General features: G+C 36.5%; 1 protein-coding gene across 1 annotated transcript in view; it reads right to left on the bottom strand.

Moving 5' to 3' along the window:
* Rsph3 (Radial spoke head protein 3) overlaps positions 1-16,851 on the bottom strand; it is a 349,537-nt gene that overhangs the window by 67,840 nt on the left and 264,846 nt on the right. The window contains exon 3 of the mRNA XM_081760454.1: positions 1,540-1,692. Within this exon, the coding sequence (XP_081616580.1) occupies positions 1,540-1,692 (153 nt within the window). The remainder of the gene's footprint in view (positions 1-1,539; positions 1,693-16,851) is intronic.

The following is a 16,851-nucleotide window of genomic DNA, read 5'->3' as shown; positions in this document are numbered from 1 at the left end:
ATAAGTGGCTAAAAAGTTCTTACTTTCAGAATATAAGATACGAAACAATCTGCTATATAGTTCATACTTTCAGACAGGAAATAACTTGCTCCAAAGTTCTCACTTTCAGAATATGAGACAGGAAATGAAATGAAATGAAATTTTTGAGTTTTAAATTCCACGTTTATGACGGTTAGGCTAAAGGAGACGGTGATGATGAGTAATGAATAAAATGGTGGAATGAAGAAAGTGGGAGGAAACGGGAGAACCCCGAGAAAACCCACGCACACGGTGTTTGTCTCTGAGACAGGAAGTAATATACTATAAAGTTTTTACTCTCAGAATATAAGACAGAAGATAATATGCTACAAACTTATTACTTGCAGAAAATAAGCCAGGAAATAAGTGGCTATAAAGTTCTTACTTTCAGAATATAAAATACGAAACAATCTGCTATATAGTTCATACTTTTAGACAGGAAATAACTTCCTCCAAAGTTCTCACTGTCAGAATATGAGACAGGAAGTAATATACTATAAAGTTCTTACTCTCAGAATATAAGACAGAAGGTAATATGCTACAAACTTATTACTTGCCGAAAATAAGCCAGGAAATAAGTGGCTATAAAGTTCTTACTTTCAGAATATGAGACAGGAAGTAATATACTATAAAGTTCTTACTCTCAGAATATAAGACAGAAGATAATATGCTACAAAATTATTACTTGCAGAAAATAAGACAGGAAATAAGTGGCTATAAAGTTCTTACTTTCAGAATATGAGACAGGAAGTAATATACTATAAAGTTCTTACTCTCAGAATATAAGACAGAAGATAATATGCTACAAACTTATTACTTGCCGAAAATAAGCCAGGAAATAAGTGGCTATAAAGTTCTTACTTTCAGAATATGAGACAGGAAGTAATATACTATAAAGTTCTTACTCTCAGAATATAAGACAGAAGATAATATGCTACAAAATTATTACTTGCAGAAAATAAGCCAGGAAATAAGTGGCTATAAAGTTCTTACTTTCAGAATATGAGACAGGAAGTAATATACTATAAAGTTCTTACTCTCAGAATATAAGACAGAAGATAATATGCTACAAAATTATTACTTGCAGAAAATAAGACAGGAAATAAGTGGCTATAAAGTTCTTACTTTCAGAATATAAGACAAGAGATAATTTGTTAAAAATGTCTTACTTTCAGAATATAAGACAGGAGGTAATTTGTTAAAAATGTCTTACTTTCAGAATATACGGCAGGATATAACTGGCTAAAAAGTTCTTACTTTCAGAATATAAGACAGAAGATAATATACTACAAACATATTATGTACTTGCAGAAAATAATCAGGAGATAATTTGCTACAAAGATTTAACTTTTAGAGTATAAGGAGATAATTTGCTACAAAGTTCTTACTTTCAAAATGCAAGACAGAAGACAATTTGCAACGAAGCTCTTACTTCCACAGTAGTGGAAGACGAAAAAATATTTTGCTCTTAAATTCTGAGTAATATAAAACACGAAGTAATGCGAAGTACTAAATACTTACTTCTTCAAGGTACTTTTCAGTCTGTACTTCGATGTGTTTCCGTCGCGCAGGTGGCGGTGACCCAATCCGAAGGGTTCGTGGCTGAGCTCTCCGCCTTGCCACTGCGCGTCGCCTCGCCTCAACTGCCCGCTGTTGCTGCAAGTCACCAGTACTCTATAAAAACAATGGATTGACATTAGTTATTTGACAGATAAAACTATAATATTACATAAATCACGAAAATAAGAAAAAGAAATAAGGCATTAATTTTATTGGTAAAAGTAAACTCAGAATGAGCATGGATCTCTCTGTATTTATAATTATTCTTACATTTTGCCGCCATGGGAGCACTCAATAGTTGAAAAACTGCTGCTCTAAATTGCCCAGATATTTTGCAATCATCAGAAAGGCTTTCAACACCACTAGAATGTAAAAATATCAATTTATTTGTGGAACAGTGTAGGATTTGTGGAACAAGGAGAGGAAAAATTTTGAAAACTAAAACTTTTTCTCTCTAGGGAGGATAGTTACGGGACATGTTCAAAATTACATATCAAAACTTCTACTTATCAAAACTTGACATTTCAAAACTTGTAAGATACTTCTTGTAAACATGGAAACTTGAATTTGGCTTAAGTGTAGAATTCCTAGTAGCAGTAAAGAGGAAAAATTAGAAAACTCAAAATTTCCCCTTCCATAGAGAAAATATAGAGGGGAAAGTCAAAACCTATATATTGTCACATCATTTAAGACAAGATTGAAAGTCTAGTAATTTCTGTAGACATGTAAACTTCAAATTTGGCACAAATGCAAGTTTTGTGGTACAAATAAAAGAGAGAGTTCTAAAACTCGAAATGTCTTCCTTTATAGATAAAATTTTGGGGGCAACAGTGAAAAATTACGTATTGTTACGTCACTTCTGAAAACGAATCAAAACCTACAGGGTACTTCTTGGAAACGTGCGAACTTGAAGTTCAGTAGAAATAAAAAAACATAAGCTATGAGTAAAATGAAAAAAATCCAAAAACCTCGAACTTCCAAAATGAAGAATCAAAAAGACAAGAGCAATATTTCATATTAACTTCACATACAAATCACTTGCAAAGACGATTATAAACTTATAGTACTGTTTTCTGTAAAAATGAAAACTTTCATACCTGAGTCACTGAGAAATACTAATTCAAACACATACAATAGGATATCTCCTCTAAACAAAGAATTTGAAATTCAACACAAAAGTAAGTATTTCACATAAGAAAACATAAAACTTACAAAAATTTAACATTACCAGTTCAGGGAGAATAATATTCTAACGTAGGAGGTATGTTAAGATTGCATATTGAGTTGCATCGCTGAGTTCCTGTCACTGAAAACAATTAAAAACTTATAAGGTACTTCCTATAAACGAGAAAAATCTGGAACTTAACAAAGGGGAAAAAAAGGATTGAATACTCGTCACTATCACTATTTAATAACTAATGATCTGACTACCACTATAAATAATAAATAAATAATTGTAAATGCTTTTCAAAAAGAAGTGATATCGCACCAAAACCATAAATGTGAAAAATAAAGCCAAGTTCTCGTGCATTCATCTCTTTCTTGGGCCAGAAAAAGAACAGAAATTTGAAATGATGCCAAGTACTATTGAAATTCGGAAATCGGAATATGAAATTTTGCAACTTTAGTCCTAAGAAGAACTTGCCAGGCAAAACCCTGTCGACGGCGATACTGTATAGAACTTGTTTTTAGCACTAAGGTTACAAATTTAATTTTTCGAGTATTGGATTTCCATGGAACTTGGCATCGTTTCAGAATACTTAGACGGAAACTTTCAATTTTGTCAAAGACAATATAACGAATGATTTGAACTACTGTGAATTTGAAATTGAGTTCGTAAATATCAAAGAAAAATTGGAAGTGATAGAAATTTACTACCTCTCCCGGTTTCAATAGAGTAAAACTACTAAAGATAGCAAGAAGCGGTTTCTTAGGATCAATTTAGCGTTCTAAGAATTGGTACCATCTCTTTTAACTGTCTATTCAAACCAGAAGAGGTACAAATCAACTACTTCCAGTTTTAACGTTGATTGCCATAAAGTATATTGTACGGCAAAAAGAGATCCCATATTTGGAGAGGGTACTGTGCGCGTTGTGGTGGGGATATGGCGGCATAGGGGATATCGATCGATAGCGATATATATGGTATTTTCGGTAGTCGGAATGGTGGTGCAGTGAGCATCGTGCGTTTGCTGTGCGGGAGTATATCGAAATGGTGGTTCTGTGGTTACTACTCAACGGACATTTTGCATTCGGTTCGGACTTGGCCGACATGATTCTGTTCCGGATAAAAAAAAAGAAACTATTTAAGTTTGAGCATCAGACCTTAGAGCAACAGTTTCCGCACTGATAAAAAAAAAAAAAAAAAAAATCTCCAGACCGACCTTGGCCCGTAACAGTGCTGGAAAACTTAACGCGTGTGAGAGCGCCCATCCAGCAATCTCCAAAGTGTTTAGCATTTAAACAAGTCGAACACACTGAGAAAAATCCGTTATCTGCAAGCAGTATATTGTACAAATATATAGAATCCTTATGTTTACTACAGAAATCAGTACTGAGCAAACGTTATCCATATCCTACATATGTACTGCCCTTAGATGTTACATCATTCTGTTGCAGGATATCTGACGTGTGTTACATACGTCCATCTGTATGTGAGATTCTGACCACCTATATGCAGTTCTTTTGTTCGTACGGAAAGTACATTCATTCAGAATACTTATACGGAAAGTACGTAAAAAATATACTTTGTCAGTTATACGTTTGTTGTACGTTAAGTCCAAAAACTATACAATTTACACATGTAACCTACGTTTTTACGTACGCGACATCCGTTTTATTTCTCAGTGAAGGCGTTTTTTTTTTTTTTTTCTCAGTGCACAACCTCTTGCTCTAAAGCTTGATATCCAAACTGGAATAATCTTTCTATCCGGAACAGAATCATATCGATGAAGGGCGAACCGAACGCGAAATGTCTGCTGATTATAGTAATCAGAACCACCATTACGAATATACTCCGCCTCAACAAATGCACGATGCTCACCGCGCCACGCCATTTCGACTACTGAAAATGACTGTTATCGACCGATACCTTTTCCGTCAACGTATCCTCACCACAATTCACACAGCGCACTCTCCAAATACGAAAGGCCTTGTGCCTTACCCTGTATAAATGGTAATAGATAGCGAGAAGCTTTTATCTTTTTTCAATTTAAGCATCCCCAATGTGCATTCTATCTTCACTATAATCTGCCTACTACAACTAGAAGAGAAAGAAATCTACTACCAAGTGTGGTTTCAATAATAAGAAAATATTGTGCAATATAAACCAAACTTCTTTACGCGGTGTACACGTGACTGATACTTGTTTTTTTTTTAAAAAAAAAAAACTATATAGACTCGAGATATCCAATAAGAAGTGTTAATTATGGTTCATGTTACATTATATCTCTTAACCCATACTGGCTGCAGCCACTCCTGTTCCTTCTTAAGGAAAAAAAATACTCAAACCACTTATGATTGAATTAAAACTTTATTTTAAGTAGACTCGAACCCAATTATCTATTAATAAACTCATAACTTCAAACGACTGAAGTGTTATTGTTAAAAACAAAAACGGACTGCTACAGTTCATTAACAATAAAGTTATTATTATTATTATTATTATTATTATTATTATTATTATTATTATTATTATTATTATTATTATGGTGTACCCTAATTCTTTAGCACCGGATTTCTCAACCTGAAGGTCGCGAACGGGTTTCATAGGGATCACGAAGATAAGCGGAAGAGATAAATTACAATCTAATACCGGAAAATATTTTTAAATACAGAGTGATTCTTTTAAAATTCACGGATTTCATTTGGGTCTAGAATTTCTAACTCAGGTCCGATTTTCATGCGGTTTGTGGCAAATGAACAAGTAAGGATGGGAGATTTATGGCACTATGTTTACTGGTTTAATTTCATCCGGGGTAATATTGGCCACGCCTCAAGAAAAACCGCAAGTATTCGCCAGTGTATTTTGCAATTGGAATGAGGTTTTGGATTTTTGAAGCGAAATTGCAGAATACAAATTAAGTGTTAGTGGTAACACCCAAAAATCCCATATTGAATAGCTACAGCCGGTTTCTTGCGACAAACAACGGAGATATTTCTTGGGCGACCTAAGGTGCCGATAAATTACATTTTCCACAAGAGCTTCCTACAGAGTCCGATGCTTCCCTGTCTCACTCACAAGCAACGTACAGAACAAGGCAGGATCAGATCAGACTCAAACTTCGCCCAGAGGACACATAATAGAAAAGAAGAAAAAATGCCAAATTTTAGCTGCCCTCATCCAGAAACACCGGAGATATGCTCCGCAACATAACGCACCACACGACAATATGATATAAGGTAAACGTCGCAAGATACCCATTTATGTCGAAAACGAAAAGGATGGGCAGCACCAAAATGATATCTAGATATTTGATATGCTATAGACCCCCTAACACTGACTTGGCAGCCATCTTGAAAACCGCGATCTTGGATATAGCGTAAGGTACCGTATTGAAATGAGAAGCGGAATGTATGATATATCAAAAGATAAAATGCAAAAGGAAACCCAATGATGTAACCGCGAAAAACATATGTATAATGGTGTGGACGGAACGAAGTGTGGAAGACTCGGGCAAAACAAACGTGTTATCGAAGGACAGAATAATAGGGCAAGACTCCACGACATTGATACGCGACAAGTAACTGCAACAGTGTCTGTGCATGAAAGTGCATCCGCCTTGACAGATTATGCTTTTCGAAGATATTGGGATTCGGTTTGGAACTGTGGAAGCCACAGTTGCAACCCGCGATACGAGCGCTCGTTTGGCGACTACCTAAACTACAAAGGATTATCTCTTATGGAACAGTAATTCGGCAGCTCGCTCCGGAGTGTAGGAAATATCATCTTGGATGTATGATCAAAAGCACGACCAACCTGGGATTGAAGCCCACTCCTGGACAACGTTTTGTATGTTTTTGTTCAAGTTTCTTGCTGTTTCGTGTAAAGAAAGGACATTTTGGTCCACGTTTGTTTAAATAACACTATCTGAAGCAAAGTGTGTACGGATAAGAAGGCCCAGCCATGTTCTAGCTTACATTTCTTTACGAATGTTTCTTTTCCTTTGCGCGGTTTGCTACACTATTTCGCGACGGTCCTAAACTGTCACAATATCAGGGAAAGGCAGTGTTCTGCATTGACTCGATGAGTTCCATGAGTTGTTGCAGTCTCCCACTAGAAGGCTAGTTTACCACACAATGAAACGACTCGAATTGTGTCTACTGGTTTCGAGAGTCTCATCCACATTCACTTTTCTTACATCGTGGTTGTTCAAAATCTCCAGCATGTGTTCAGTTGCTTGTCGTTCGTCCACTGTTGGTTCTGTCGATTGGACGTACACTTGTTTTGGAAGTACACTTTGCATCAGTAACACCAGACTGAGAGGGTTCGCTATTGCAGCTCTACATTGGTGTTTGTAGATGAACGATACTGCGGACACATTCAATATCACGAACGAACACACTATCACTTCCTACTGGCCGTCCCCTCCTGTCACGTTCACTTCGTTCCATATGTGCAAGTGAAACCAGTAGACACAATTCGAGTCGTTTCATTGTGTGGTAAACTAGCCTTCTAGTGGGAGCCTGCAATAACTCATGAAATTCATTGAGTCAATGCAGAACGCTGCCTTTCTTTGATATTGTGACTGGGAGTGTCGCGAAACAGTGTGCAAACCACGCGAAAAAAAAAAAAGAAATATTCGTAAAGAAATGTAAGCTAAAACATGGCTGGGCTTTCTCATTTGTACACACTTTGCTTCAGATAATGTTGTTTAAACATATGTGGGCCGCAATATCCTTTGTTTATACGAAACAGCAAGGAAATTCAACAAGAAACGTACAAAACGTTGTCTAGCAGTGGGATTCAATCCCAGGTAGGTCGTGCTTTTGATCACCAATCCAAGATGATGTCTTCTACACTCTGGAGCGAGCTGCCGAATCACTGTTCCACTTTGTAGTTTATGTTGTCTCCAAATGAGCGCTCGTATCGCAAGTTGTAACTGTGGTTTTCACTGTCCCAAACGGAATCCCAATATCCTCGAAAGGCATAATCTGTCAGGGCGGATGCACTTTCATGCACAGACACTGTTGCAGTTACTTGTCGCTTATCATTGTCGTGGGGGTCTTGTCCTATTATTCTGTCCTTCGATAACACGTTTGTTTTGCCCGAGTCTTCCACACTTCGTCCCGTCCACACCATTATACATATGTTTTTCGCGGTTACATCATTGGGTTTCCTTTTGCATTTTATCTTACATTGATATATCACACATCCCGCTTCTCATTTCAATACGGTACCTTACGCTATATCCAAGATCGCGGTTTTCAAGATGGCTGCCAAGTCAGTGTTATAGCATATCAAATATCTTTGATATCATTTTGGTGCTGCCCATCCTTTCCGTTTTCGACATAAATTGGTATCTTGCCACGTTTACCTTATATCATATTGTCGTGTGGTGCGTTATGTTGTGGAGCGTATCTCCGGTGTTTCTCGATATGGGCAGCTAAAATTTGGCATTTTTCTTCTTTTTTATTATGTGTCCTCTGGGCGAAGTTTGAGTCTGATCTGATCCTGCCTTGTTCTGTACGTTGCTTGTCAGAAGCGATCCTGTTCCTTCTAATTTATTCACTAGCGACCATAGGGATATTATGTTACTATCTGGGGCAGAACGTGAGGCAAATTTGTTTCTAAACGACCTTCTCGAAGCAACAACAGATTCCGTTTACCAAACACTTTTAACGATAAACTCATGCTGCTCCAAAGAGTACACTATTCTCAGTGTATCCTGATTATACTCACACAGTAGCACAGAATTGGACAGCGCAATTCCCAATACAACGGCCCAGTTTCCTGTTTCTTATTCTTATTGAACTTGGCGAGGTTTTCATGTACGAAGAAAACTCAAATCTTCACACCGCATCGCACTTGATTCCAATTGTAAAGTACACTGGCGAATATTTGCAATTTTTCTTGAGGCATAGTCGATATTACCTTGGATTAATTTAAACTAGTAAACATGGTCCCATAAATCTCCCATCCATTCTTGATCATTTGCCACAAACCGCATGAAAATCGGACTTCTGTTAGAAATGCTAGACCCAAATGAAATCCGTGAATTTAAAAACAAATACCCGTTATTATTTTAAATCTTGTTCTGATAGGCATATTTTTATTTTTATACATACTATTAAGAACAATAAAAAATAGGGTTACTAAACATTTTCAACAGATGCAGAGTTGCTTAAATATCAATTTAAATGAAAGAGGTACGATATAGAAGTAATGAGAATAATATTGAAATACAAGAAAAACACAAGTGGAACAAAACCTGCAGATTGAAATACAATTAAAATTGAAATCTAATGAGATACCTGAGCATGGTGTGATTTCATTAGTGCGGCAATGATCAGTTCAATCTTCGTTACGCACATTATCAAGTCATTTAAAATACTCAATAACTTTTTTAAACAACTGTCCCAAGTTTTAAAATCCAAAATTAGAAATCAGTTTATTTTCTTATCATATGACCCAAAATTATGGAAGTTATGAACTTTTAAAAGGACTAGCTCGGGAGAGTAATGCTCCCGGAAGTAGAAACGAGAAACACAGTTCTGATTGGTTGGCGTTATCCACTTCTTGCCACGTTGCATTAAAATAGCAGAAATCAAACACTTGCTGCTGTCGGCCTAACATGGCCGCGTGGGCTAACGCTATATGCTAGTAATAAAAGTCTCTTTTGGCGCGAGTTCAAACCCGGCCCGAGGAAAGTTTTTTACAGTTTTTTTTACATTTTTATAACACATTAAATTAAAATAATATGAAAATAATACTTAAAAAAGTGATTTATTTATTTTTGTGCAGATAAGTAGTTGTACTACTTATGCCCTTGTACTCCATGATATAGGGCTCGTTTTGTTCCCCTTGTACTTCATGATACAAATTTTGTGACCAACTTAAAACAACTTGCTTGGATAGCGCGTAAAACAGCTGGCTAGAGTAGCGCGCGGAAAACGTACTTCCGGGAGTATTACTCTACCGAGCGGGTCGTCTTTTAAAATGTTCAAACGGACTCCATTTTGAAACAGTATGACGGATCGGATTCGATATTTGTAATATGAATGAACTGACCAAATTCGGTTTTAATCCATTCGCTTAATCCACTTACTGTATCCGCCATATACTAGAAATGGATTCTACTATTATAGAAATAGATGGATATCGTGAGATCTCCGCAATAGGTATATTAAAAATCCCACAACAAGCTTATTACAAACCAGAAATTATAAGAGATCGCTGGCAAGAGGATGTGATAAAATGAGGGTCGTGATAGGAATTAGGTTGAGAACCACTGCTTTAGCAAATAAGCACAATAAGAAAGCAATGCTTAAAACACAAACCAAGACATGAAAAATGAATATTTGAAAAAGAACTAGGCTGTAGCTCAGCCTATAATCTTTATATAGCTTAAGACAATGTTGGCTTATCTTTTCCTAAAGAGAAACATTTCCATATTCATGCTCTGTGACCTGTGGTATTTTGGGTGTTGTTCACGCATTACTTTAGGATTACATAAATATGGACGAGCTTAGTTTATTAGCATTTCATAGCAGGCACTTATCAAGCTGTTTTTATTAGAAAATTATCTGAAATGTTGAGTCTAAAAATAAAATTAATATTAGTATGATGATTAAGTCATGCATTAGAAATGAAATTCATATTGCACTCTACCATAATATACTACCTTGCACAATGTATGTATCTGGCCTCCAGAATAGTACGGATGTATGCATCAATATGTCCAATTATTTATTTATTTACTTTTTTTTGTTAGTACCGTATGTTCTATGAACTTTTCTCAACAATCACTGAGTGTGGATACAGCGAAATCTCAATTTTAATGTAAGCAATACTGAGCCTTATGTGCGAGGGTATTCCCAAAAGCTTCCGGCCTGGCACTGAAATATCGCGTCACTGCTGATGAGCCGTTCATGGCATCCAGGAAGAAGTAATGTATTAGTTTTAACTGTCTATCTGTTTCAGTTCGTTAGAGGTTCGTTTCATTGAATCAGTCACTGGGCTGGGCTTGGATATCGCATCACAACGTTTAAGTCCACTCAGTTGTTATTGCTAAGGCTGGAGTGAAAGATTATGGCTTCAAGGACATTCAACATCCATTGTATAGCCCAGGTTTAGCACTGCAGCCTCGGAACAACATCCATATGGACTGGAGCTTTGTCATTCAGCATGTGAGTTCAATTTACTGTGACTGATTCAAATGATTGCCTCCAGTGAGCTGACGCCAGTGGTGCCAACTTTGAATTTTATAAAATCCCATCTCGAAAGCCTGAAATTCCATTTTTGCTCTTAAATTTCCCAAGTGCTTTACAAATTACAAAAGTTTCAAAATTTATAAAATATTAAAATTGAAACTACTATTTCTTCAATATTTGTCGAGGAATTTGAAGATTGAAATATATAAAACGATAATCATGCATGTTGTGCTGTACGGTTGCGAAACATGGTCACTTACTCTGGGGAAAGAACGTATACTGAAAGTATTTTGGAATAAGATGCTGAGGCGAATATTAGGACCCAAGAGGAACGGGAATGGGGAATGGCGGAAACTTCATAACGAAGAAGTACATAATTTATGCGGTTTACCAAACATTGTTAGAGTCATCAAATCGAGGAGGCTCATTTGGGCAGGTCATGTAGCCAGAATGGAAGAAAGTAGGAACGCTTTTAAAGTCTTGACTAGAAGACCAATTGGAAAACGACCGTTAGGAAGACCTAGGCGCAGATGAGAGGACAATATTAAAATGGATCTCTCAGAAAGAGGAATACAAAGTAGAAACTGGATGCAGTTAGCTAAGGATAGAAGTCAGTGGAGAGCTTTTGTGAATGCGGCATTGAACCTCCGGGTTCCATAGGCCATAGAGTTAGTTAGTTTCTTCAATAAGTGACTGAATTATTCGTAAATTCCGATCTTCTAAATTTAACAAATAGTTGATGATTAAGTATTTATTCTTAATTTAAAAGAAAATTGTTGAAAATTTAATGAAAATAAGTACATTTTATTGGCAGAATTTAGTATGTTCATCACTTTTTTGTGCTATATTTTTTTACTAAGTAGAATGAAAATACACAAACTTCATTCTCCAGTTATTTCGTGTGGGACATTTTGGAAATTGACTGTTGCTTGTTTGATGCTTTATTTACTTCATTATTTATTTTAAAACTCCAGAGCACAATTTACGTTCTTTGACAATTGTTTTTTGAAAGTCACGAGTTCCTGCATAAGTTACTTCCACACTAACACACACTTTCCAAAATGAGAACATTTGACAATTAGCTCTGATTTCACGCTTATTCAAGTGTCATTAGCCTACTTTTTGCTCATAGAGAATTTTGTTGGCGTCGATGAAATAAAAATCCCATATCTGCTGCCAATTTTGACGAAAATTCCCTTTATCCCGATTCAAAAAAAGTAATGTAAAAAATCTCATAAAATGTAATTTTTCACACAAGTTGGCATCACTGAATGACGCAGCTACAAACTTGATATCGATACATTGGGCCTTATGCAGAGTCGTTGTGACGCGTGATTAGTGCCATACTAAAGATATCGACTAACATATGTTTCCTGCAGTAGTCGGGCCCTTAGTATGTCACTAATCTTATGTCAAAACGACTCTGCATAAAGCGGATTATGTCTTCCATAGATGACATTATATTAAAAACTTATTACCAGGTGGCGTGGTATTTCAGTGTCAGGTCTGCAACTTAGGGTGAGGTTAGATTTACATTGAAGTTGCATCACTTGGTCGTGGCGCAATGTCACGTGGTCAGTAAATTGTGATAAAGATGTAATAAAAATAGCCCTGGAGGTCTTGTAATACCCTTCGCTCGCTGACGCTTCCTGAGCTATGTTTCGTAGCGTAGTAAATCATTTTTTTAAAAAAATAAATACAATTGAAGGGTAAGGGGAAAAAACAAGAAATGTCCATGTATGTGCTTTTTCAGGTGCTTCGTCCTATCTGTTGATGACTCTTGATACTATTTGGCTGTATATGCCATGCATACGTAGATGTAAAAATGTTCATGTAAAAAGGGGCAAAAGATGTAACTAACCCTATTCTTCTTACGCGGTTTTCAATATTAAATCGCAGTTTTCCCGAAAATGCAATTTTGTGACATTCCTTTCTTTTTTTCCCCTTACCCTTCAATTGTGTGTGAGAAGTAGACTAATACCACGTCGCATTACGTCACGACCGGATGGTGCAACTTCGATGTAAATTTAACTTCATTCTGCAACCTTATGGTAATACTTTCACATTGTTAACGTCTTCGTATCAAAAAATAATCAAAGAACTCCCTCGTAACTTCTGGCGTGAAAGACCAGTGTTCGATTCGCAATAGGGGCTCATGTATAGTTCGGATTCCACGGAACGCTGTAGATCTACGTCTTATATAGCCTTGGTGCTGAACCGGACACTAAACTTCCAAATCAACTAACCAAAACTAATTATTGATGCATAAGTTGTTACTATTCTAGGGGCAACATGTTAATATTATTATTCGAAGATACCATCACTAATCTCCAAATTCTTCTTGATGCAGTACTTCTACTGTGTTATGCCTTGGTATAAATGTGAACTTGATATTAAAATACTTAAATCTCACAAAATACAAACCGCACACTTACATCGAACCTCTAAGGCTTCCACACTTAAACACATGCCAACATTAAACATATTGATTGGACTTTCAAGCATATTTTTCAACTATATTTTTCAGTGTTATAAAAATAATTAAAAGGGCATATACACTGCAGGGATCCGCATAAGTATCTACCGTAAGAAATTGACATATATTGGCAACAAATAGTGAAAGGATTGTCCGGTTTCAATTTTTTAAAAAGAAAAACTCATCAAGTTTTACCACAAATACTTTACTCACCTCACCAGATCTCCACAAGCGTTAGTTTGGTTGTTCGAGTAACTTCAACGTGGTACATAACCACCCTCCATGCATGGAGTTAGGAATTGTCTGCTAGGGGTGGGACATACCCTTTCATCGGTCGGACCGTACAGTTTCGCAAATTTTGACAGGTCTTGGACGGTGGCCATCTTATTGGTAGCATTTTTATTTTTTGTCAAAAAGTTGGAGGACAATGCTCCCCAGCCCCCCATAGCTCCATTGTTGCCTGTATGTGTTCTGCAACATTTAAAGAGTCACAGATTTCACATTCAGCGATTACTGTTTGCTGAGGAGCATCCAACCCTTACATTGATGCCCAGTATAGAAGAGTCTTCACACAGTCCCACAGAAAAAGTTTCGAGTTCAAATCAAGCGAGCTTGGAGGCCATTGAATTGGGCCTCCCCATTACAGTTAAGTTCTGTTAACGAGAGAATTTATGACATTCCAAACATAACGTTCGAGGAGGTGTTATAGAACGTGTGTTTATCTGGTGTATAGGGTATAGCATTTATTCCAGCATTTTCAAGTATATTCCTAATCAAAGAAAAAGGGTCTGAACACATATTGAGTCAATGCACACCACACATCTAATCTGACACTGCTCCATTCATACACCGTAACCCGACATACATATGTACACCGTATAGAGAATTTCCCTTGTGCCTATTTACTTTTACATGATGAATGGAAGTGGCTTTGCCACAAAATTAAAAAAAAAAATCAGGAATTCATTCTCTTCATGAACAGGCAATAACATTTCAATGGTGAACTCTTTCCTGTGAGGTCCATCATTACGCCTGAGTTTTTCAAACTGTTATACCTCACATAAACAATAAACTGTAAACTTTTAAACTCCGTGGACTACGTTTTAAAAAAGCTTCTAGAACTTCTTCCAATTGTTTTCATTTAGTGGTTCTCTGACACTGTTTTTTCCCCTTAATGCAGAGGCGCAGCCACACGACATCCACCGTGTCCGGACGCCCCCTAAAGAATTTCGTAACTCGACATACATATATACACTTTCTTAATAAAACCATACTTATTTAACACTTTGAGTGCTAACTCCGTATTTTTACGGAGTAGCTGATCTTTTGTAGACTGTGGATTGTGTATTTATACGTGATGTGATTCCAACATATTTCAATGGGTTTGCTCGTTTATTATAAGGAATTAGCAGTTTTAAAATATCCCTTGGAGTTTCTATTTCCGAATTTCGTCAACAGATGGCGTGAAGATCCTAATTTTGTTACCGCCAGGGTTCATAAACCCCCATGTGCTTATTGTTTGAATGTCAAAATGGCGAGAAAGAACCTATTGGACGATTCAATACATTTCAATTTATACGCGGAATTGAGCAACAGTGATGGTAATTTGTTTTAAGGAGAGTTATTCGACGATTGTGCGACTATGTAGCAACGGAAATATCAAATATGTCAGGTAAGTAACCTTGAGATAATAATTCTCATATTCGCATTTATTTTCCTTGTACTATGTGTAAACGTTATTTGTGATTTGTAATGATTTTGTGGTTGGAATACAGAATATTATATATAAGAATAAAGATCATGCTCTTAACTTGCAAACAGTGCATGTTCTATCTATTATTTTAGCTTTTCTAGATTTTGCGATATATGTTTTTAAAATGCTGCAAAAAAGCCCAGCATTCTTGGGAAAGCCAGCACTTCAGAGTCCAGCACTCAAAGTGTTAACAGAGAAATTATTGATGTACACTTCTAGTCTAAAGATTTGGTCTTTTGTTCTTGTTTTTCGTATACTAAAAACAATCTAAATCTATAATTTTTCTCTGAGAATATAGGTGACAATACTTAACAATTACTTAGTCTTTTGGTGCCGCAAGCTTTGGACCACTCCCAACAAAAATTTCTGGATACGCGTCTGCCTTAGTACAAAGCCCATTTCAGCAGTTGTTTATAACACCGAACAATGGACTGAAGTCAGGTGGTTCATGTCCATATTGTTGTCTGGATTTCTCTATACGATTACAGGACACTTGCATGTAGGAAATCAGAAACACAACTCCGTTTTCTGACACGCACTAAACGATGCCATTTTGTTCACTAATACGATGCGATGCTCTCTAGGGATGGTGGAATATTCCGTTTGGTGATAAACTTGACGAGTATTTTTAAAAGAAAAATAAAACCGGAGGAGCCTACTACCACTACACGATTACAGAAATATTTTAATCTCATATTGGTACGTATATACGTGGGCTATTTTTAAATAAGGCACGATTGTCAAAACTAGTAAAGATAGTGCCATACATTTTTTATTTTTACCTTTAGACACATTAAGCTATTTTTTTCATAGTTACCATGTTTGTTTACACATTTATCATAGCGTTCGACAAGTTTTTGTATGCTCACGTTATAAAATTCACCGACCTGTGACTGAAGTCAATCCTCAACCGTTGTTTTTACTACAGCTATTGGCTAGGTTCATTGTTTCTGTTAAAATGCGCACGCGCGCTGTCTCCCCGCATGCCGTGGACATGAAGTGACAAGAGTTGCAGTCTTAGCGTCAGTGTAGGCAACTGAAATGTTTCGTCAAATTGAGCATCCCGCAAAGTGTGAATTAAGGTCTGTAATTCGAATTTTGACACCAAGGAACGTATCGGCAGTGGAAATTCATCGCCAGATATGTGAGGTGTACGGCCCAAATGCAACGAATGACACCACGAGGCGTAAATGAGTAAGATCGTTCAAGGACGGGCGGGACAATGCTTATAACGAAATATTGGATAGGTTAATAATTACCTGTACCTTGGGTAGAAAGTGCTCATACATAAGCACTATACCTTATAGAATGTTAATTTAATAATAACAAAAGAAGAAAGTTTTTAATATCTGTAAGATATTAGAGAGTAATAGATAGTTCGTTGCTATGTAATTGTTTATGGATACCTAATTCTGGTGTATGTGCACGACAGTGTGAATGACAAATACATTAAAAGTGTATCAACTAATAAACCATTTAAAACCGTTCATCTACTTTATAATTCTGATAGAGAAGGTGAGAATAGTATTATATACATAATTATAAAAAAATATTTTTACATGAAAACAGTTACTACCACTCAAGTTCTTTATATCATCGATCGAACCAGGTTGACGACTACCCTTGGTGAGTCGTTATAAAAATTTTGGTTTACCTCACCCGGGATTTCTTG

This window comes from Thermobia domestica, chromosome 5, assembly GCF_964235325.1.
Source record: "Thermobia domestica chromosome 5, izTheDome1.hap1.1, whole genome shotgun sequence".
Lineage (NCBI taxonomy): Eukaryota > Metazoa > Arthropoda > Insecta > Zygentoma > Lepismatidae > Thermobia > Thermobia domestica.
This window is presented reverse-complemented; position numbering and strand designations above follow the sequence as displayed.